Consider the following 24,418-nt stretch of genomic DNA (forward strand, 5'->3'; position numbering starts at 1 on the left):
GCATGCATGAGGAGTACATTTTATGTATTAAAACTGTCAGAACTAAATGCCTGGGAATGTAAAAAACCTGGGAACATTTTTATTATTTGGCATCAAGATTTTAATTGAACACATGATCTTACCACAAGCAATAGGGTATATGCCGAGCTAGTGTTGTTCCCATACTGATAAACTTCCAGTGACCTGTTATTGTGAGGTATTTTTCCATTTTATACAGTTTATTTTACAGCATCGATGTTGTAATGTAATTGAAATACAATCAGTTAAACAGACTTTAGACTATTGAACTCGGCAGGCTATTGCAGAAGCTCCATTGATTATACTGGGGTAAAATAAATGCTCATATTATAAAGACATGGCGTGGAAAATTTTAATTTAATGCAGTGCTTCTAGTACATTCTGAGACCCACTTTATATCAGATATTACTCAGCCAGATTTTTTAAGAAAATAGACCTTGAACTCGCCGAATTTGCATTGGCATACACTTCACCGGAAACGATTAACCAAGGTTACTGGCAAATTAAAAGTCCTATTAGCATGCTTTGGCATATACTCCATTAGCAGTGTGCTGAATATGAATGCATATAAAGTAAAAATTATATATGAATATTAATGTTATATTTTGTATAATAACTTAGTATTGCTATTATTTACAGATCGAAAAGTATATCTTGTTTAATTCTGTAACATTTTTCAGCTGAATGATGATGATGTAATTTTAAATTATTATTTTTTTATGGTCACTTTTTTATTACACAATTTGAAACATCAAAGTTGACACTATACTTGGATTAAAATTGCTTTCTACGCTTAAAGAAAATGATTCGTTAGATGTACTAAATATTTTAAATGTAACTGGTTGCAAACTTTTTATATGGGCTGAATTTACCCAAACAAATTAAGTTTACTGCAAAAAAAATGCTTTTCTTACCTAGAGGTTTTGTTTTGCTTCTAGTCCAAATATCTACCAATTCTTACAGTTGAAGTCAGAATTATTAGCCCTCAAAAATTATTAGCCCCCCTGTCTATTTTTTTCCAAATATCTGTTTAACAGAGAGAAGATTTTTGAACATAATAGTTTTAATAACTCATTTTTAATAACTGATTTATTTTATCTTTTCCATGATACAGTAAATAACATTTAACTATTTTTCAAGACACTTCTATACAGCTTAAAGTGACATTTAAAAGCTTTACTAGGTTAATTGAGTTAACTAGGTTAGGGTAATTAGGCAAGTTATTGTATAACGATGGTTTGTTCTGTAGACTATTGAAAAAAATATAGCTTAAAGGGGCTAATAATATTGTCCCTAAAATATTTATTTTTTTAAATTAAAAACTGCTTTTATTGGAGCTGAAATAAAACTGTAACGATCACCAACGATCAAAACTCCCAGATCGCTGGATCTCACACACAAACACAGATGGACTACAATTCCACCATTAATGGTGGAATTGTAGTCCATCTGTGTTTGTGTGTGAGATCCAGCAGCCTGATCTCACGAGAAAACGTAAGTATTTTACGTTTTGTCAGTTTAGTGGCTAATTCGTACGAATTCGTACGAGTTCAGTCGTACGAAATTGTATGATTTTAAAAAGGAGGCGTGGCACCCAACCCCACCCCTAAACCCAACCGTCATTGGGGGATGAGCAAATCGTACTAAATTGTACGAATTAGATCGTACAATCAGAAACAAAAACAAATAAGACTTTCTCCATTATTTGGGAAATATTAAAAAAATAAATAAAAATCAAAGGGGGTTTAATAATTCTGACTTTAACTGTAAATCAAGAAGTATTTTCTAAACAAGTAATAAATATTGTCTTGTTTTGAGAAATAATGTGTCAAAATTGAGCGATTTTTACCTTAAAACAAGCTAAATAATCTGCTAATGGGGTGAGCAAAATAATCTTGTTTTCGATTTAACACATTAGTTTGCTCACCCCATTGGTAGATTATTTCGCCTGTTTTAAGGAAAAACACGTTCAATTTTGACGTTATTTCTCAAATCAAGACATAAGTAAATTACCACAGTATATATCTAATTTAGTGTTCAAAAACTTACAATACCAGATATACTATTACTTAAGATGCCATTTTTTCACATAGTTAGGTCGATCTGCATTCTGTAAGTGTGCTGCATGGAATGAGCTTCAACGCATACTACATATGAAATCTGTACCATCTATCGCTATATTTAAAATATTTTAGATTGTCAATTTAGAACAGTGCACGCGTTTTAACAATTGATTATGGTTTACACTTTTTTTGTGTGTGTCTATGTGTTGTGACTTGTATTTTTATTTTAATTTGTAACTTTGTCCTATGCTGCCTGTCTTGACCAGGACTCCCTGGTAGAAGAAATACTTTATCTCAATGGGACATTCTAGATAAATAAATAAATAAATAGGTTTTGATTGTCTAGAAAATGGTTCTTGATTTAAGAATATTTAAATATTCAGACTAGAAACAAAACAAAAAAATATAAGTAAGAAAAGCAATTTTTGCAGTGTTTAATTTAAGTTTGTTTAAATTTAGCCCATATAAATTATTTGGTTACCTTTTGGTTACAAGTTACCTTAAAAAAATAAATCCAATGAATAATTTTTTTCAATCAATTAGATGCAACCACCACATTAGAACATCTGTTTATTTACTCTTACATTTTTCACACATTTTTATTGCCTTTTTTATTCTTTTGAGGGTCATATTATTTTACTACAAATATCACATAGTAAATATAGTATCACAATAAAATCAGACCCCATCCATTTCGAGGCATTTTGCACATTATAACTACTGCACATAAATACTATATAGGCAACCCAGGGCTAGTTATCACATGGGGAAGTTGTTACAAGGGCTCTCAGTAACTATGAGGTTTTGACTCAAACTGCAATTAAACAAATTGTGTGTTTTCTCTACCAGCGGTTTTGTGTGTTGGTCAGACAAGATTCAGCTATATAATTAAGGTAGACTTTAACTGTGAGGTTGATCTTTGTTCTCGGGACAAGGGTATTTTTGTCAACTGAAGGATAACTTTATTTTGAGAGTGAGATGTCATGTTGGTTTTAAATTATATGCATTTAAACAATTGATTTATATATTTAGCCGACAGAGAAAACAAGTCATGGACAGTCTACTGTTAATATTACAACTGACTTAAGAATGAAATATAGATAAAACCCTACCCCAGATAAATATTCAGATACTTTTTTGCATTTTAAAGTTAGATTGTTAAATGTACTGTTAAAGTGATTTCAGACGGACTGAGATGAAGTGTGGGAGTTTTTCCTCATATCCGAGAACTGACTCAAGTACACAACTGCATCAGCAACGTAACTGGCTGGAATTATCGCCCATCCCAGAAGCATAATTTACACAGGCAAAATATTTATACAGAGGCGGACCGAAATCACTTACAACAAGTCCATTCACGAAACCGAGTGGAAACAACCCACGTCCCAGTCTCAGACTTCTTATCAGTACAAGTACTTCAGAGGAAAGCCGCGGGTTCCTTCAGACATCTGTGTTAAAGAAGCTTTGAGCAGCATCATGAACGTTTTGGCTGTTCTGCACTGTGTGATACTTATTTCAGTTTGTGAAATACTCGGAGAACATCGAACGAGCGGTGAGTAAATAATAACGCATTTATGTTTTAAAGTTTGATGATGTCTGTCAAGATACCCAACTTTTTAGTTGTGTATTTGAATTAAGTGGAATTTTAAATGTGTGATAAAGAGAAAAAAAGCGCTAAATGTGGTATGAAAAGTATTATTAACTTACTTTAAGTTCAAAACTGACCGCGGTCGAGCAGCTGTTGCTATGGTTACCTCTTCACTCAAATGCGAGTCCTGTTAGCAAGATCAGAAATTAAAGCCTGTAAGTTACAAATTTATAGATAACGTTAATACCTTAAGACCACTAAGTTTATTAACTTACTTCCTTGATGAGTACATTAAAAAACAAGCAAGTGTAATAAAAATAAACGGAAAATTAGTTCCCTTTCCTGACGAAAATTAGTCATTATTATTGTATATAAGTGTTGTTGTTTTTCCGTGAGATTGATAACCATGTAACGTTATATTACCACAGTTTTTCTACAAATATCATAGTTAAACAGTGTATAAACACTGAAAATAGTTTAAAATCTTAATTTTTAGTTACTTGTTTTTATTTCCCTGCTGAAAAAAACAGCTTAAACCAGTCTAGGCGGGTTTTAGCTAGTCAACGAGCCTGGTTTTAGAGGGGTTTTAGCCATTTGCAGGCTTGTTTCCAGCCTGGTCTGGTTAGGCTGGGAAATTACTATGCTAAAACCAGCTTGATCATCCTGGTTTAAGCATGCTATAGCTGGTTTTAACAGGGCTCCCAACCTGGCTAAGCTGGTCAAGCTGGTTTTAGCTGGTCATCTTCCAGCCTGACCAGCTAAGACCAGGCTGGAAAACAGCCTGGAAATGGCCAAAATCTCTCTAAAACTAGACTGCTCGACCAGCTAAAAGGCTGGTTTAAGCTGTTTTTTTTTCAGCAGGGTTGTGGCCAAACTATGGTTAAATTTATTTGGTTTCAGATATTGTAAGGGTTCAGAAACATTCATTCATTTTCTTTTCGGCTTGGTCCCTTTATTAATCTGGGGTTGCCACAGCGGAATGAACCACCAACTTATCCAGCATATGTTTTACACAGCGGATGCCATTCCAGCTGCAACCCATCACTGGGAAACATCCATACACACTCATTCACACACATACATACGGACAATTTAGCCTACTCAATTTACCTATACCACATGTCTTTGGATTTGTGGGGGAAACCGGAGCACCCGGAGGAATCCCACACCAACACGGGGAGAACATGCAAACTCCACACATAAACGCCAACTGACCCAGCCAGAGGCTCGAACCAGCGACCTTCTTGCTGTGAGGCAAATGTGCTTCCCACTGCGCCACCGTGCAGCTGGTTCAGGAACAGTCAACAGTTATGAAATAGTTAACGTTATGGCAAATGTTTTACAAATTCAGATCCAAGAAATGTAATCGAGCTAATTCTGTATTTACTATTGCTGAAACTTTTCAGAATCCGTGAAAATATTTATTGTTGATATATTTTCCGTGTAAGACGATATGTCACATTTTGAGAAAATATGACATTATGCAAACATATCTGAGACCATATTTGTTTTAGGAATCAAAGAGTTTCCAGTCAGTCTATGTGAAATTGAGAAGGAATGAATGAATGACATAACTTGAATAATATCAGGGTGGATTAAATGTGTTTTCATTCTGTGTTTGTGTATCTAGCTGGCATGTGCTGGTTGCAGCAGGGTCCGGAGCACCGCTGTGACATGGTGCTCATGAGGGGTGTGAGCAGGGAAGAATGCTGTGCTGCTGGCCGTCTGGACACTGCCTGGTCCAATGCTAGTCTGCCTATCAATGAAGTCAGCCTGCTGGGATTCCTGGGAATAGTTTCCTGTAAGCCGTGCAAAGGTACAGACTCGTATTTATCCTTTGTTCTAAGATCTCAGCAGGCAAACATGGTCCTCCTGCGCAATGTTCCAACTTGTTGATATCAGTCAAAGACCTCTTGAGCCGGTCAGTACAGAAATCCGTATACACACATTAGAGAACATTCCTCAAATTAGGGCTGAACTCGTTTGGAGAATTTTTTTTATCCAATGCACTTCTTGAGTAATTTTTTTTACTTTCTCTGGTTGTTGCGAAAAGCATTCACTACTGTTAATCAGGTACGTAGGTTCATAAAAGGGCTCCAAACATCTGCTATCATTAGACATTTTAATCACTGAGTATTATCGGTGGAGTAAACAAGTTAGCCGACATAGTAATTTGAATTTCCTCAGCCCAGCAAGCCCACAGCCATGCTCAGAATTGTAGTTTTGTGGCTTTTAGTGCATATCATATTAGGTTTGACATAATCTGCATGATAGTATACTCTTAAAATTCACTTTTAGCAGATAAATGCTTTTAAAATTTATAGCCATTCTCTTTCGGAAAGTCCTTATAGTCATTCTCATCATGCACTCACTCCTTTTGTCCAATCAAAGGCATTTTAAAATAATAAAAAAAAAGTGATATTGTCAGGAGTGTAGCTTTGTATGAAGTAGACCCCACAAAAAGTCACGTTCAAACTAAAATTAGTTTGTTTGTTGACCATCTAACAAAATCCACATGAAGAAATCTGTTCTGATTGAATGAAATTCTTTGGAAATGAATGTATTTCACCCACAAAATAATTATTCATCCATTTATTCATTTTCTTTTCGGCACAGAGGAATGAACCCCCAAATTATCCAGCATATGCTTTCTGCAGCGGATGCCCTTCCAGCTGCAACCCATCACTGGGAAACACCCCTAACATCCCCCACAAAATATGCCAAATGTTAAACTTTCACTCACTTTTCTTTCCTTTTACACAGCGGAATGAACTGCTAATTTCTCTAGCATATGTTTTCAAAAGCAATAGTTACAATTTGAATATGAATTTTGTACAAAATTCCCAATCAATCTGACACATAAAATTGACTGCATTACTCTTGCAAAAGAAATAATGAACAATGATAAATGTGAATGCATCTTAATCTGGCCTGCATAAGCAAAAGCACATTTTTAATTCCTGTTCACAAGAATTGATGTTGAAATGGCTGGATTTTTAATAATTCTTTTTCAAAACAATGTTAAATGAGACGCTAAATACTTCTAATTTGCAACTAGTGGCTCATGGCAATTAAACAAACTAAAAGTTATTTTCTATTAAAAAAATCTTAAATTATTTAAATATTTTTATATTTAATTCTAAAACTTAAAACTATATTTTCATTATGCCTGAAATAAATAAATAGTTTGACATGATAGCAGCAATTTCTCTCCCTTTTCTCTCCACCCTCTCTCAGCCTTTGCTCTTTCACAATGCTTATTGGAAAGCAGACTTGTTTTGCCTTTCCCTCTCGGAGATGACTGAATTCCAGCACACCGCAAAGAGAAATGTGTGCCACATGCTGGAGAGGTCTGGTCCTCATAAGCCTCAAACACAATCAGCATCATTAGACACTTGAGGAGGGCGGGGAGAAACACTGGAAGTGAAAGTCTAATATACTGTTTGTTCCATGGCGTTTGCTTTCCATTATCATAAAACTGTATGAACTAGCGGACCCTACTGTGTGACCTCCCCGGCGTGTTCTCAATGTCAAACGCTTCAAAGCATTCCATAAAGCTCAACTCACACTTAGCGTATGTCCGGCGCATTTCCTTAAATTTGTTTTTTGGGGGCAGACATGGCAGTTCGTAAATCATGTGTGACTGCCGGCGGATCTTAAGGAAACATAACAGGGTTATGCTGGGATTTTCAGAGGAGCTGTTGGTATCTGGTTCGGCCTTGAGTGATTCCCCTGGCTTCCCAGGGAAGGGGAGCAACAGGATATTAAAGGACTTGCAGGAATGGGAACCAGAAGCTAAGATAACGGGGCCTGAATTGTCCAAATCATATCAAAAGATTTCCAATGTGTTTTGTTTTCTATGGCTTCAGAGACAAATAAAGTAGAATGGAGCCTAGTTGTGACTTAAAGGGACACTAAGTTACAACTTACACATTACAAAATATTTTTGTGTCGCACCACTGAACTTAGTCTAAACGTAACGCTACTTTCCAACAAAATCTTTACAGCAGCCTCCCCCCATGTCTAACAGCAGAAAAGATATGACCGCGAGATTAGTTTACATTGAGAAGCTCACGATCATAATGAAGAGTGATCTCCCCCTCTACTCACAGCCATATTTCCTTCCCAAATTGTCTTAAGGACATGTGGTGCAACAGTAGTAAGCACAAATTTAGTTACAAAGTAGCTAGTTACTAAGCCCCTAGTGTGGATTTTACAATCCAGTTTAAGAAAGAACTTACGATCAGCTGGTGCAACCCTACCCTGGTGCAATGTGGTGCAACACAAGTGTTTTTTGCTAGTTTCAGCCTGGCACAGGTTTCATTTTCAGGTCCTGCACTACGTTTAAATAGCAAATGCATTCGTGCATAAAAGTTGCTTATAACACACACAAGGATGCACAGCAGCACAGGAGCATCTTTAAATCTGAAAGATTATTATTGTCTACATAAATGAAAAAAAACGCTACTTCATCCCACATCTTCTTCACCTCAGGGGGCTTTGGAAAAATCCGGAGAGGGGTCTGGCTGCAGACTCAGCGCAGTGCAATCTGAGCTGCATCTAATGCTTTTTAATGGGCTCACCTAACCCCACCCTTAACCCTGCCCCTCACGTTGACGTCCCTCCCTCCATTTGAGTGCAGTGTGTCTAACATTGCATCCCTGAGTGATGCAATCTCAGCTTGCATTACAAAGGCTGAATCCAGATACTATTGGAAATCCATAGATGTCTGCTTGCACATTTTAACCTTGTGCATGAGCAGCTCAAATTCCTCATTAATGAAGCATATAGTTTTTCTGCTCATGTAAATAGTGAACTCTTAAACAACCTAAGCAACTTACTCTTAAAAAGAATGGCAGATGAAACTCTGATTTGTTCAATGCCATAATACACCAATAACTCATTAAGAGAAGGACAATCCTTTCAGACAATGCACTGGGTACACCAACTATTTTTCCTTCCCTTAAAATAGCAAAAATGATTCAAGCACAGCGTATGTCTGCGCCATGCATTTTCGACTATGCAATGAGATCATTTAAATAGATCCAATTAGCTATGTTTACATCCGAAGATGCGAATTAAATTTATCCGTAAAACTGAAATATGGCATATAAGACATGCAAATAAAGCAGCGTTTTCATCCTACAAGTCAAGGGGAACAAAATTGTCACTTCCTGATTAACTGGCGCTAAATTTCAAAAGTAAAAACGGAATTTGCTGCGGTAGGAGAAACTGCGTGAATCTTTTCTTCATTTATTAAATGACTTGTGCTTCAGTAGACAGTATGCCAATGCGCAGTGAACGTGTGGTGGCGTTTAAAGGTGTGAGGCGTGGAACACAGAGGCTCAGTTCTGGAGGTAATTAATAATATAATAACACGAATACTGAAATGGTTACGGCATTTTAGAATGACCAAAACAACATTTCAGGTGTTTTACAATGTCCTCAGCCTGCTGGTTTATTTATTGACATACATTTTTATCATCACATGATCTCTTAAAACAAAATCACATGATGTTATTAATGCACATACTGGAATTTGTTCGGTAAAAGTGTTTCCATCGCAGTTTATGCGCATCTTTTTTATAGAATAAAAAGTTTATGCTACTCAGCTATGTGCATATATTTTTATGCGCATTTTCCAAATTTAGGCACATCATGGCATTTCAATCAACCAATTTTTTTATGTGCATATCCAAAATGTACATAAAAGTAGGTGGATGGAAACATAGCTACTGACTCAAGTTGTAATTGATAGTGTTAGCATACATTTTTTTGACAAGGCTAAATACAGGTGTAAATAGAGTCTAAAATATTTTGAGTTTTCCACTTTTAACCACTACCAAAGATAGTCAAAACCCAGTTTGATTTGATTGCTTTTACTTTTTTGGTGCAATTCTGATGACAGAAGTCTATGTGAACCGAGAATTTCATTTAGGGAAAAAATTTAAGATTTTCACAATTGGTCATCCAAATTAAAAGTGACTTAGTGTGATATACATTCCTGAAAAAAGATAGCAAAATATTACCAAAGATCAAAGTGAGTGCAGAATAAGTCTTCAACTATTTCTATATCTCCATTCCTGTAAAAGAATGACTATAACTGTTAAAAATGATTTGAGTGTGTCCACTTTTTACCACTCCCAGTGGCAGTTGAAGTCTCATTTATTTGGATTGCTTTTGTAGAGTCATGTAGTTGTCCAATAGATTTTAGTAGCCACAAAAGACCACATGCTCACTGCCTGCTGACTGAACACATTATCATTTTGGGACCAAAACAAATCATTATTTGCTGTGTACCAAACACTAGGATTACTGTCTAATATCTATAATAGTGCCATACACTGTCCCACTGTCTCAAAAGGTGCATAACATTGGTTCATTCACTTGGTCACCAGAGATGCAGTTGAAATTATGCAAATGGAAACAGTAATTAATTTCAACTGACCACTTAAATGACATCATCGAAAACTAATAATAGCAGGCGGTCTTTGATATTAGTATGTTGCAAGCTAACACTTGAAGCTCAAATATGCATACACACATTTAGTCATTGGTATTTTTTCAGTACTTAATGAAATGCAGGGTTACTTATACTCCACATTTTCCTCACTTTATCCACCCTCTTTCTTATACAGAGAATTGTGAGGGAGTGAACTGTGGCCCTGGAAAGGTGTGTAGAATGAAGTCAGGACGCCCACAGTGCGTTTGCTCTCCAGACTGTTCCAACATCTCCACTAAACACGCAGTGTGTGGGAGCGATGGGAATTCCTACAAAGACGAGTGCGCGCTCCTGATGGCTCGCTGCAGAGGTCATCCTGACCTGGAGATTATGTACCAGGGGGAATGCAAAAGTACGCCTCTAGTTTTCAAGTTCCACATGCTGAATCTATTATTTGCTAAGATGTTTTAAAGACTGAGTCAAAAGCTTCATGTTCAGATTATTATTGAACTAAAAGCTTCCAATTCTGCAAAAAGTGCACTTAATTGGGTCGAATAAGCACTTGTCCTTCAGATTTTTAAAGATGACTTGCTGATAATGTTATAAAACACAATATTAAGTGAACAAAAGGCATCTTAAATGTGCTTAATAGAATAAACATCCATTACATATCTTATACTTAATTGCACTTTGTATTGATGTCAATTTGAAATAGTGTAAATAATCTTTTATCATGCTTACTTGATGCGACATGTCGATTACTTGTCTAAAGCACTTTAAGTTCTTTAAGTTGATTGTAATTTTAACCCAACAGGCACACAACATTATTAAACATTAGTATTAGGTTAAATTTAGGTCATGACGTCAGGTCACCAAAATTCAATGTCTAGTCAGCGTCTAAGGTCAACGTTATTTTGACGTTTATTAACGACATCAAAATTACGTTAATATATTGTTGATTTTAGGTTGTGTTGGAAAGTGACCAAAATCCAACATATGATAAATGTCATAGTGGTAACATCCACTTAATATCAAGGTGTAGCATGATTAGACGTTGATATTTGGTGGATTTTAGGTTGGACGTTGACGTTGGCCTGACGTTGGGTTCTGACATCAACCTGATTTTAATTTCCAAACAAAATCCAATGTCCCCATGACGTTGGGGTACTATGTCAATATTACGTCATGTTTGACATCCTGTGCCTGCAGGGTAACTGTTGCGTTAATGTACAATGCTAAATTGCTCATTTATTTAAATACATGGCATACAAATTTCAATAGAAACGACACTTAATATTTGAGGGTACATTAAATAAAAGTATGTAAAAGTGTACTTCTTTTTCACAAGAGTGTCCAAAATTAAGCATCTAAAATGGTTTGTCTGAAATTCACTGATGTAACTTATGACTTAAACTGTTAAAACGTTTATTTTAGTGAAAATTTGTTTGAAATACCCAATTTTTCTTTCCATGTGGTGACGCATTTGAGAAATCTCCTATATAAAGCAGTAGTATTTAATATTTAGTATTTAGCAATAGTATTCCAACATATTTCTTGACCTTTTTACCATTCTTTCAGAGTCCTGCTCAAATGTGGTGTGTCCTGGTACTCATACCTGTGTGACAGACCAGACTAACAGCGCACACTGTGTCATGTGCCGCACTGCACCCTGTCCGATGCCCATGATCACCGAGCAAACCATCTGCGGCAATGATAACATCACTTACCAAAGTGCCTGCCACCTGCGCAGGGCAACCTGCTTTTTGGGTCGATCCATAGGAGTTCGCCACTATGGACACTGCAGAAGTATGTTTTCTCTTGCTATCAGTCATTGATAATTCTGATATTTCCACACTGAAGTCAATTGAACCTGTTTTATCTTACAGGTAATGAAGCAAGTGAGGAAAATTCACTCTTCTGAGGATGTCAAGACAGATCCTCTTCATGTACATATTATGATGGCACATAAGACGTGAGAGAGCCTGTTTGAAACCATATCACAACACGGTCCTCTGTACCAAAGAACCACTACTAGTATTTCATAGGCATGCAATTCAATACTTAAAGGAAACGTGTGGTTTTTAACGGGAGAATTGAACTGATGAATTGACAGTGTGCATATTGTAAATATACTACAAGCTACTATTTATTGGAGAAAAGTTAGGAAGTCTGTGTTATTTATGTGTTAACACGTTTGAGACACCATATATTCATATCAGCTGCCTTTCTCTATGTATTTATTGTGGGATTCGCTTCAGTTTTCATGTATATGTCAGAACTGAATAATGTAAACATGCACGACAGGGTTCCCGTACCTTTGATTTCCTCATGATTACTGGACAAAAATGATTAAAAAATGTTTTTTTGTTTTTACAAAGAGCTATTTCTTGCCAAATAAATGTTTTTTTTATGTAACATTTTATGGTTTTATATTATTTTTGTACTAAATGTTTTATTTTATGTTTTTATTTAAATGTTAATAAATATTAATTCACATGCTTTGTCAGAAATGATTATTTTAAATTATATTTCCTATTTTATTTAAGACCATGGAAATCCTGACATAAGCATTGTGTATGCCAGACAGAGTACAGCTTTTTTCACAGTTTAACTGTAAAGGTGTAGAATTTGGGAACAAAAAACAGCTCCATTTTGTTCAGTAGCATAGAAATGTATGAAGCAGAGCTCACTCAAAAATCTATTTCAAACCAGTCAGTAATCTGTTTGTCATCATGGCAAATTAACGACCAACTTGAACAAGCAACATCTGTTTCAGGAAGGTCCAGATCTGGAAATTCCAGATTCAAATGTATGACTACAAAATCTCACTGTTTAAAACCAATTAGTAATATGTTTGTCAATGCGCTAAATCAACTTGGACATGAGCAAAATCTGTTTCAGGAACTTTTTTGGCCCTCATACAAAACTCCACATGCCTTAAAACTTTTGGTTTCAACCAATCACTTGATCAACATGCAAAAATGTGACTGAAACCTGTTTTTAGAACTGTATTCTGCCTTCATATGAAACTCCAGAATTGTTTCTATTGGAATTAATGGATTTCGCCAACAAAGTTTCAAGTCAGAGATCTGTTGATCAGTGTGACGTATTTGTAATAGCAACTTTAATATGAGCAAAATCTATTTTGGGAACTTCTAATATGAACGTTGCACATGCTGCTAGGAGAATTTCTGGATTTTGTCTATAAAATTTTTAACTTTCAAAATTTCCAATAATTTATTGGCCAGAATGGCATACAGTTGAAGTCAAAATTATTAGCCCTCCTTGAATTATTAGCCCTCCTGTTTCTTTTTTCCCCAAATTCCTGTTTAAAGGAGAGAAGATTTCTTTAGCACATTTCTAAACATAATACTTTTAATGACTCCTTTTTAATAACTGATTTATTTTATCTTTGCCATGATGACTAAGTAATATTTTACTAGATATTTTTCAAGACTCTTCTATACAGCTTAAAGTGACATTTAAGGGATTAACTAGGTTAATTAGGTTAACTAGGCAGGTTAGGTAATTAGGCTAGTTATTGTATAATGATGGTTTGTTCTGTAGACTATCGGAAAAAAATTAGCATAAAGTGGCTAATAATATTGACCCTAAAATGGTTGTTAAAAAAATTAAAAACTGCTTTTATTCTAGATGAAATAAAACAAGTAAGACTTTCTCCAGAAGAAAAAATATTATCAGACATACTGTGAAAATTTCCTTCCTCTTTTAAATATCATTTTGGAAATATAAAAAAAATAATAAATAAAAATGAAGGGGGGGGGGGGGTGTTAATAATTCTGACTTCAACTGTATATACATATGTTTTTGAGCAAAAAAAAATTCTCAGTTTTAGACCAATCAATAATCTGTTGGACAGCAATGCCAAATTTGGTATAGTAACCTGATTGAGTCACATGTAATGTAGGGTGCTAATTACATTGACCTCCTAATTGACCCCCCCAATTAATGATTTAGCCTCCCTGATGGACGTCAAAACAATATGTATGGGAGGATCCGTCCATTAAATAGTGAGAAATAGTTTGCTCTAATCTGTATCTTAAATAATATTTATAATTAAAACAAAAGATAATATAAATCTACATTTGACCACCCCTATAACAGTTCATACCAGAAACTGACATATCTAGATCAAGATCACCGATAGACACTGTAAAAGTGTTCAAAAGACACTTTTCTTGTAAAATAGCTGTTGGTTTCTACATACAGCCTAAAAGTAAAGCAAAATTGCTGCACAGTTTGTATTGTTTGACCTACAGTAACCCCTGAAATTGCAAATCAGAGTATACTGTAGGGTCAGAATACATTAAATATCCCTCAAAACACTGAAAACTTACATAAGTTTTATTATTAAATTAGATGTAACTAAAATAAATACATACATTTGATCAACTGAAGTTTGTATTACATAAACTAACATTACCGAAAAAGTTGACTCCCCTGATCGTCAGTATAATTCGCGTCCTGTGAACATTTTGTTTAAACTCCAGTATTGCCTTCATGATGTCTGCGTGTGTGCTGATTATCTTTTGTTTGACGTCAAATTGTGCACCAGTATCTCCTTTTGCAGACTTCTGAGGTTGTATCACCACCTGTTGGTTTGGCATGCTCTTGACAGCGCATCATAGTTTATGACGTGTTTTCGCATTTCATGTGAATGGACATTTCATTTTTAACCAAATTAAGTTAATACTCTGTTTATAAAAATACCCATGTACACTGTAAAAAATACTGGGTTCCACACAATAACAGTTTATTTCTAAACTAATTTCGGAACGATCACATGCTTATGATTGAGCACAGCTGGTACCGCATCAGCTCCACATATTCCGCCAATCAGATCATTACTGACTTACTATAAATAGCCAGAGGTTTCCACTTCAGCCATCTTAATCTTAAAGAATCCTCCCTTCCACCCCTACTCCTTCTCTTCTCCTGATATGGCGGCACAGTGGCCTAGTGGTTAGCACTGTTGCCTCACAGCAAGAACACCACTGGTTTGACCCCTCATCGAGCCAGTCGGCATTTCTGTGCGGAGTTTGCATGTTCTCCCTGTGCTCGGGTGGGTTTTCTTCGGGTTTCCTCCCACCGTCCAAAGACATAAATCATATGTAAACTGACTACTCCAAAGTAGCATCTTAAGACAAACGCTTAGCCAGCTATATCTCAGCTATTCCTAACACGTTCACAAGCAGGTGAGTTCTCGAGACCTGCCCGAGCTCAAACTCCCCTCTCACCTTTCAAACAGGAGGGAGCCCCGCGCTTGAGGATATTCTGAGGTCAGGGCTCTCCCGCATGCCAAACATGCTTTATTATCAATCATCAGCTAAGTGTGAACTCCTTAAACGCAAATCGATTATCGGTTAATGGTTTTTAAAATTTTAAGTTGATTGAAAATAAAAAATTAAGTTTCCCCTAAAAAACTAAAGAAATGTGTTGTTTCAGCTCATTTGAAATAAGTAGTTTGAACAAGCAGCAAATATATTTTTCCATCCATCTCAGATGCAGAAAAGCTAGTCCATGCTTTTATGACTTCTAGGCTGGACTACTGTAATGCTTTGTTTCAGCATCCTCTATTAACAAACTTCAATTAGTACAAAATGCAGCTGCCAGAGTTCTTACCAGGTCTAGAAAATTTGATCACATCACCCTAATTTTATCCTCCTTACACTGGCTGCCTGTTAAGTTTCGTATTGAATTTAAAATATTGCTTCTTACATATAAAGCTTTAAATAATCTAGCTCCTGTTTATCTAATCAACCTTCTGTCTCGCTACAATCCAACTTGCTCTTTAAGATCTCAAAACTCAGGGCTTCTGGTAGTACCTAGAATAGTAAGTCGAGTAAAAGAGGTTGAGCCTTCTCATTTACGGCTCCTAAACTCTGGAATAGCCTTCCTGATAATGTCCGAGGCTCAGACACACTCTCCCAATTCAAACTAGATAAAACTTCAAAGACCTATCTGTTTAGTAAAGCATACACTTAGTGCATCACTTAGCGGGTTTCCACACAGGTTCTGCATCTTGTTTATGTATACTATGAACAGCAGCTATGCTAATTATTCTCTTTATTCTCCATATCCACCTGGCGAAATTCTTCCCGAGGCCCACACACTATGCAGAGTCACTGATTCGATCCAAGACCAACGACGAGATGATCCCAAGGTTTTCATATCCTGGACCAGGCCGTATCCTGAGCAGCTACTGTGGTGGTCATGGAGGAGTGGAGAACATGAGACTGATTCCTGTGGCGCTCCAGAGACAGACGAGTCTTCGCTGAGGCCAGCTTCTAGCCTCCGCCGCTGAGACTGCAACTCTGCACAAGACGTTTGGCCAGCGGAGAAATTAAAATGGTCGTGCCCAACTGAGTCTGGTTTCTCTCAAGGTTTTTTCTTCACTTCGCCAATTAGTGAAGTTTTTTTCCCCTCTCCGCTGTCGCCACTGGCTCGCTTGGTTTGGGATCTGTAGAGCTGCGCATCGTTGGATTTGCTCTTCAATATTTGGACTCTCAGTAGTGATTATTAAACCACACTGAACTGAGCTAAACTGAACTGAACTTAAACACTACAAACTGAACTACACTGTTCCAATTTACTATGACCTTTTATGTGAAGCTGCTTTGACACAATCTACATTGTATAAGCGCTATACAAATAAAGGTGAATTGAATTGAATTGAATTTTTTGAGTGTATTTGTCGACATGGCCTGTAATGACTGGATTTTGGCTATGAAACTTGACAGTTTCAAACCAACTAATGATCTGTTCAACATAGCAAAGGTGTGTGACCCACTTAAACATGATCAAATTCTGTTTAAGGAAGTTTTTCACCTTAACTTAAAATTCACATGAATTCAAAATTTACAATGCCAATTTAGCTAGTGCACATAGTCTTAATTTGAACAATTAATCTACTTAAAAAGTTAATCTACGTAAAAAACTGTTGGTTTTGCTAGTCTTTAATCAAAATCTAACCATGTTCTTTTGCTCTTGAATGACAGAACTTCTCTGATGATGTCTGATCTCATGAGGAAGCGTAACTATTTTGCGTTTTGTCAGTTTTATTGGCTAATTTGTACGAGTTCAGTTCAGTTGTTCGAAAATTTACAATTTTAAAAAGGAGGTGTGGCACCCAACCCCAATTAGTCATGACAGCATATGTTTTTAGTTCATTGTAACTTATTACACTGAGTTAATAATGTTCTAACTTAATTTTATAAGTTACGCAAGCTGTTTTAAGTCAGTTTAACATAATATAAGTGTAATAGACTCATAAAGTTAATTTGATTCAACTTAAAAATTTGAGGCAACCAGGATTTTTTACAGTGCCTACTCAAAATTTAAAATTTCAACCTTGCATGGAACTTCAGATATCACTTGTTCCTAATAGATTTAATTGATTTCGCCAACATTTTTTTAAGTGACTAGAAAAGGTAATAACCACAATAACAGCAACTTCACCATTCATAGGCACGCTTTTGCCAAAAACAAAAAAAAGTCTCTCTGCGAAATCCATGTGGACGTACGTTGGAAATTCTTATGGACATGGGAGACTACTTACTCATTGAGATGAAGTGTTGTGAGTGTACTGTTTGTATTCAGAGGGATTACTCAGCCAAAACAGCTACGCTTCCAGGCCTACGTTGCGCTGACATGAAGACCAAACTGAGCCACCCACCAAGCAATGAAATTACCAGCTAGAGTCTGATGGCAGCGGTTTTTACGAGGACGCTGGGACAGTCAAAGAATGTACAGTACACTCTACTGATTTAATGGTTTTCACATTGTCGTGTTGTGTTTTTGTCATTTCGAGTTTAATGGTTACTTGACCTTGTTGTATACTTAAATGGTCATATGGAGGATTTCAGTGTCTGGGAGTTTGTTTGATTCCAGGTCAATTGTAGTGTATTAAGTGAAAAAGTGGTTTGGTTATATGTCTAAATCATCATTGTACAAATTTCTTGCGAGTGTAAACTTTTTTTCTTTTAACCTTCCTGTCAATACAGACCCTTTGCAGTATCTGAATAATGCATGCTGTTAAATTCTGTGTATTCAATTGCATATTTTTGTATTGTTTACTTGCATTTTTTTATTAAAACAGAAATCTAATAATGTTGTGTCGATTAATGACTCATACGATTTTTTTATATTAACTAAATTAGCCTAAATTGTGAGTGAATGAGTGTGTATGGATGTTTCCCAGTACTGAATTGCTGCTGGAAGGGCATCCACTGTGTAAAACATAGGCTGTATAAGTTTTCAGTTCATTACACTGTGGCAACCCCTGATGAATAAAAGGTACTAAGCCAAAGGAAAATGAATGATTTTTGATAATTTATGTTTTAAGATTTCTAGGAAGGCTAATTAATTTCATGAAATTTGAGAAATTGACAAAATTGTTTGTGCTTACCCAGCAAGCATTTATTTGTTTTTAAAAGATGTCTTATAGATGTCTAATAGACGTCTAAACATATTCATTTTGGCTAAAACAAGGCTAAATTTGAGCTCTCAAGAATCTGTCTAAGAATAGGCCAAAACTAGACTAGTCATCAAATAAACAGAAATGAATGACTACACATACAGTATAAAGTCTGTCTAATCTGTCTATTTGATGACTAGTCTTGTTTTGGGCTATTCTTCAATGTTCACTGACAGCCCAAGTTTAGCCTTAGTTTAGCCAAGCTGTCTACATTTAGATGTCTATTAGACGTCTATTAAACACATAATTGTTTGCTGGGTGTGCTATAATGATTCATAAGATTGCTTTGATGTTAATGTAAAAAGCCTCATTTATTTGATCAAAAAACATTTAAATAATATAACATTGTATTATATAGGCATTTTTTTTTTATGTCAAATTTAATTTAATATATTAACTGGTAATGTAGTGACTTTCAAAACATTTGCTTCCAAAGTTTTCACCAATAGTGTGTACAAAAAAAAAAAATCATTCATTCAATTTCCTTCAGCTTAGTCCCTTATTTATTATGGGTAGCCACAGCGGAATGAACCCCCAACTATATATATATATATACACACACACACTTACCAGCCACTTTATTTGATAAACCTGTCCAACTGCTCTTAATGCAAATTCCTAATCAGCCTAATGCAGCCAATCACATGTCAGAAACTCAATGCATTTAGGCATGTAGACATGGTCAAGACGATCTGCTGCAGTCCAAACCGAGCATCAAAAGGGGGAAGAAAGGTGATTTAAGTTACTTTGAACGTGGTATAGTTGTTGGTCCCAGTCGGGCTGGTCTGAGTATTTCAGAAACTGCTGATCTACTGGGATTTTCATGCACCACCTTCTCTAGGGTTTACAGAGAATGGCTGGGAATGTAGTGAGCGGCTGTTCTGTGGGCACAAATGCCTTGTTGATGCCAGAGGTCAGAGGAGAATGGCCAGACAAGCTGAGAGGAGCTGATAGAAAGGCAACACTAACTCAAATAACCACTTGTTGCAACCGAGGTATGCAGAAGAGCTTCTCTGAATGCACAGGAAACTGAAGTACACGAAACTGAAGCTACAATTTGCACAGGCTCACATAAATTGGACAATAGAAGATTGGAAAAACGTTGCCTGGTCTCATAAGTCTCGACTTCTGCTGCAACTTTAGAATGGTCGGGTCAGAATTTGGCGTCAACAACATGAAAGCATGGATCCATCCTGCCTTGTATCAACGGTTCAGGCTGCTGATGGTGGTGTAATGGTGTGGGGGATATTTTTTTGGCACACTTTGGGCCCATTAGTACCAATTGAGCATCGTGTCAATGCCACAGCTTAGTATTGTTGCTGACCATGTCCATCCCTTTATGACCACAGTGTACGCATCTTCTGATGGCTACTTCCAGCAGGATAATGCGCCATGTCATAAAGCACAAATCATCTCAGACTGGTTTCTTGAACATGACAATGAGTTCAACTGTACTCAAATGGCCTCCACAGTCACCAGAACTTAATCCACTAGAGTACCTTTGGGATGTGGTGGAACGGGAGATTCGCATCATAGACATGCAGCCGACAAATCTGCAGCAACTGTGTGATGCTATCATGTCAATATAGACCAAAATTTCTGAGGAGTATTTCCAGTACCTTGTAGAATCTATGCCACGAAGGATTAAGGTAGTTCTGAAAGCAAAAGAGGGTCCAACCGGGTACTATAATAATCATAACAATAGCAATAATAATATTTACTATTTATTATTTAAAAGGTATATTTCATATTGTGACGTCAGGCCATTGTAGGTCTCTCAGCCTAAGACCACTGATGACCCTTGAATTGATTTCATTAACAAACAGAAGTTCTTAACCCAAATAATTGAGCAGTTTCTGTAAGTATTTAAAGTTCTAGATTTTTTTCCATTACATAAGATCGAGGGGGGGCTTGGAAGCATTAGCCCGCTGTCTGTGAGGCGGCCCCTTAACTAACAGTGGCAGTAGTGAGAAATATAGGGGTTATTGACTCATTTTCCTGTCTGAAAAAAAGTTCAGTTGTTTTTCCCCCTCTTTGAGAGGCTCTCCCGAATCCCGACTGCTCTCCGCATCTGGTTTAACTTTGAGAGATGTTTATATTCTGATCCAGGGCTCTTTTATTACATTGGAACTGGAATTAATTGTTTGCTCTAACAGGCCATAACAATTCCATAAAAATGTTTGTAATGCATTGTTTCGACGTCTCGCTTCTTCTCCGTGTTTCTGTTTGTCTAGAATGTTCCACAGTAATCCTGAAAGCCTGATTTGATTTTCGTGTTATGACAGAAGAAGGTCATCAGGTGTTCAGTGTCTGAAATTGTGTTTGGCTTTCTGTCCAAACAAGAAACCAAGTGCTGTTTGTTTGGGTTTGCAAGTAAATCCACACTGTACACCATATAGAAGTCATTAAAGTGATCTTGTTGTTATGTCTGGGCTCGGACATTTCGCTACATCCTGGAAACCATGCATCATAGAATTTGTAATGGTTTTATTGGTTTTAATAGAAATGGTTTTCTCTACTTGTGGTTTTTTGTCATCTATTGGTGGAATGCTGAAACCAGTCCTAGTGAAATATGTCACAAAGATATTAAAACCAATCAAATGTACTGGTTTGATGGTTCAGATTTGATCCCATATGATTATTGATGACTCTTTGTTAATGAATCATACTGCATACTGCAGTATTAACTATACACTGTCAATTTTTTCATAATTAACAGTTCAATTTACTATTATGGTCGCCAACATACTGTTATACTACATAAACGTCTTCTTCTTCTTCTTCAGTTTTAAAAACTGACCCATTGGACCAAAATTTGTGGCCTCATAACTTACCGCCAGACTGTCAAACAGACTTAAGGTTGGACTCATTTAACTCAGACTACCAATCACTGATGATCTTTTATCTTACTAGCCATACCCTAGCAACCACTTAGGCCACCTAAGCAACTGTCCCTTAGACTTTCATTGTAAAATACTGCCATTGACTTTACATTGGACATGTTAACAACATACCAATCCACACTAGAAACATACCAATCCATACTGGAAGCATACTAACAAACATACTAATCATACTAGAAACATGCTAACAATATGCTAACAACATATTAATCCATACTAGAAACATACCAACATACTAATCATACTAGAAACATGCTAACAATATGCTAACAGCATATCAATCCATACTAGCAATACACTGATCCATATTAGAAACATACTAACGACTTACTAGCAAACATACTAATCATACTAGCAGCATGCTAATTCATACTAAATTCATGCTAACAAAATGCAAGTTTATACTAGAAACATGCTAGCAACATGCTAATTCAAACTAGAACATTGCTAACAACATACTAATTTATGCTAGAGACATGCTAGCAACATGCTAATACATACTAGAATCATGCTAGTTTATGTTAGCAACTGCAACTTGCCTAGACACCTTAGCAACTTCATAGCAACACATTAGCAACCACCTAGCAACCACTCAGAACACCCTAGCAACACCTTAGCAACAATCTAGAACATCTTAGTAACTGCCTAGCAACCACTTAGAACACCCTAGCAACGTTTTAGCAACTGCCTGGCAACCACTTAAACCACCCTAGCAACCACCTAGCAACACCTTAACATCAACTGACTTAGAACACCCTAGCAACTGCCTAACAACACCTTAGCAACCACTTAGCAACTACCTAGCACTCAGAGCCCCCTATCAACCGCCTAGCGATTAATATGCCAATCCATACAAGAAACATTCTAACCTTTATGTAGTTTTATATCTATGCCGACTGTTTCAAACATCTTAAAATCGACTTCAGTTTTAAACTTTCAAACTACGTCAAACTTTCATTTGAGGCTTTGTTTTTTTTTTGTTTTTTTTTTTATTTATTATTAATTTTTATGATTCACAGGTGTTTTCCATTTATTTACGGTAATGAATTGCATTATGAGGTCTTGATCTCTTCTCTGTGGACTTCAGATGTTGACAATGTGAGTTTTCTTGACATTTTAGTAGTTTGAAACAGTAAGAAATAAAACATACGATACATACATACAACCCCAAATCAAAAAAAGTTGGGACAGTATGAAAAATGCAAATAAAAAAGAAAGAAGTGATTTCTAAATTTACATTGACTTGTATTTTATTGCAGACAATACAACAAACATTATTTAATGTGCTCGTCTGGGTTTTTTAAAAAAATAAACAAACATGTATTGCAATTTTGGTTCTTGCAACACATTAGAAAATAAGTTGGAACAGTAAAACATTATAATGTTGCCATTCCTTTTCACAACACTTAAAAGACGTTTAGGGACCGAAGACACCAAGTGATGAAGTGTTTCAGAATTAATTTTGCCCCATTCTTCCTGCAAACACGTCATAAGGTGGGAAAAGTACGTGGGTCTTAGTTGCCACATTTTGTGCTTCAAAATGCGTCACACATTCTCTATTGGAGACAGGTCAGGACTGCAGGCAGGCCAGTCGAGTACCTGTATCCTCTTCCTCCACACTGAAAAAAATTATATCTGCAAATGTGTTCCAAACAGTTAAGATGTGTTGAATTATTTAATCCATTTTCTTTTTATCTTAGTCCCTTTATTAATCTGGGGTCGCCACAGCGGAATGAACCGCCTATGTGTTGAATTTCAACAAACAAATTAAATTTAGTAGCGTTCAACCTAATTTGTTTGTTTTAAATTCAGCCCAAATAAATTGTTTACAACCACATAAATTTAATTTAAAAAATTTAGTAAATCCAAGGAATCCAAAACATTTTTTTCAGTGCACAGCCAGGACTTTATAATGTGTGCAGAATGTGGTTTTGCATTGTCTTGTTGGAATGCGCATGGGCGTCCCTGGAAAAGAAACATGCTGTGCACCAAAATCTCAATGTACGTTTCAGCATTAATGGTGCCGTCACAGAAGTTACCTTTGCCAAGGACACTGACACAACCCCATACCATGACAGACCCTGTGCGTTTCCACTGTGTGATGATCCATCCCAGATGCCTCCAAGCTCAGAGAAGTTGACGGCACTTCTGGACATTGTTAACATAGGGCTTCTTTTGGCACAGTACAGTTTTAACTGCCATTTGGGGATGTAGCTACAAATTGTGGCTAACATTTTTCTGATTTGGGGATGTAATATATATATTCAAGGTGTAACATGATTAGACGTTGATATTTGGGTGATTTTTAGTTTGGACGTTGGAGATTGACGTCGGCTTGACGTTGGGTTCTGACGTCAACCTGATTTTCATTTCCAAACAAAATCCAACGTCTACATGACGTTGGGGTATGTTGGGGTACAATGTCAATATGACATCATGTTGACGTCCTGTGCATGCAGGGAAGGTTCGACTGAAAAGCATTTTGTCCGTCAGCATCCAACATATAGTAGACATACAGAATGGCTTTCCGTGAAGCTAATTAAATCAGCTCGCCACTGTCACAATCACTATGATAATGATATTATTAGAAATTAAGCCATTATAACACTGTTCAAAGCTTTAGACAGCCTATTCAGTCAATGATACAATGCTCGTAAAACATTGTAATGTTGCCATTCCTTTTCACAACACTGTGTGATGGTTCATCCTAAGATGCCTCCAAGCTTAGAGAAGTTGACTGCACTTCTGGACATTGTTAACATAGGGCTTCTATTGGCACAGTACAGCTTTAACTGCCATTTGGGGATGTAACTACAAATTGTGGCTAACTTTTTTCTGATTTGGGGTAGTAATATAATGTGTGCAGAATGTGGTTTTGCATTGTCTTATTGGAATGCGCATGGGCAT

At 36.4% G+C, this 24,418-nt stretch overlaps 1 protein-coding gene across 1 annotated transcript; it reads left to right on the plus strand.

Moving 5' to 3' along the window:
• The first annotated feature begins 3,408 nt into the window (after positions 1-3,408).
• Positions 3,409-12,607, plus strand: fstl3 (follistatin-like 3 (secreted glycoprotein)). The gene is made up of 5 exons (XM_056448155.1): positions 3,409-3,633; positions 5,300-5,485; positions 10,308-10,523; positions 11,690-11,917; positions 11,998-12,607. The coding sequence occupies exons 1-5, from the start codon at positions 3,558-3,560 to the stop codon at positions 12,030-12,032; spliced, it is 741 nt and encodes a 246-aa protein (XP_056304130.1). The 5' UTR covers positions 3,409-3,557; the 3' UTR covers positions 12,033-12,607.
• The last annotated feature ends 11,811 nt before the right edge of the window (positions 12,608-24,418 follow it).

The sequence above is a fragment of the Danio aesculapii genome, chromosome 22 (assembly GCF_903798145.1).
Source record: "Danio aesculapii chromosome 22, fDanAes4.1, whole genome shotgun sequence".
NCBI classification, from domain to species: Eukaryota; Metazoa; Chordata; class Actinopteri; order Cypriniformes; family Danionidae; genus Danio; species Danio aesculapii.

Coding starts and splice junctions, on each gene's coding strand:
- fstl3 (XM_056448155.1), top strand. CDS start 3,558: ATGAACGTTTTGGCTGTTCTGCACTGTGTGATACTTATTTCAGTTTGT. Junction 3,634..5,299: donor CGGAGAACATCGAACGAGCG/GTGAGTAAATAA, acceptor TTGTGTATCTAG/CTGGCATGTGCTGGTTGCAG. Junction 10,524..11,689: donor GTACCAGGGGGAATGCAAAA/GTACGCCTCTAG, acceptor CCATTCTTTCAG/AGTCCTGCTCAAATGTGGTG.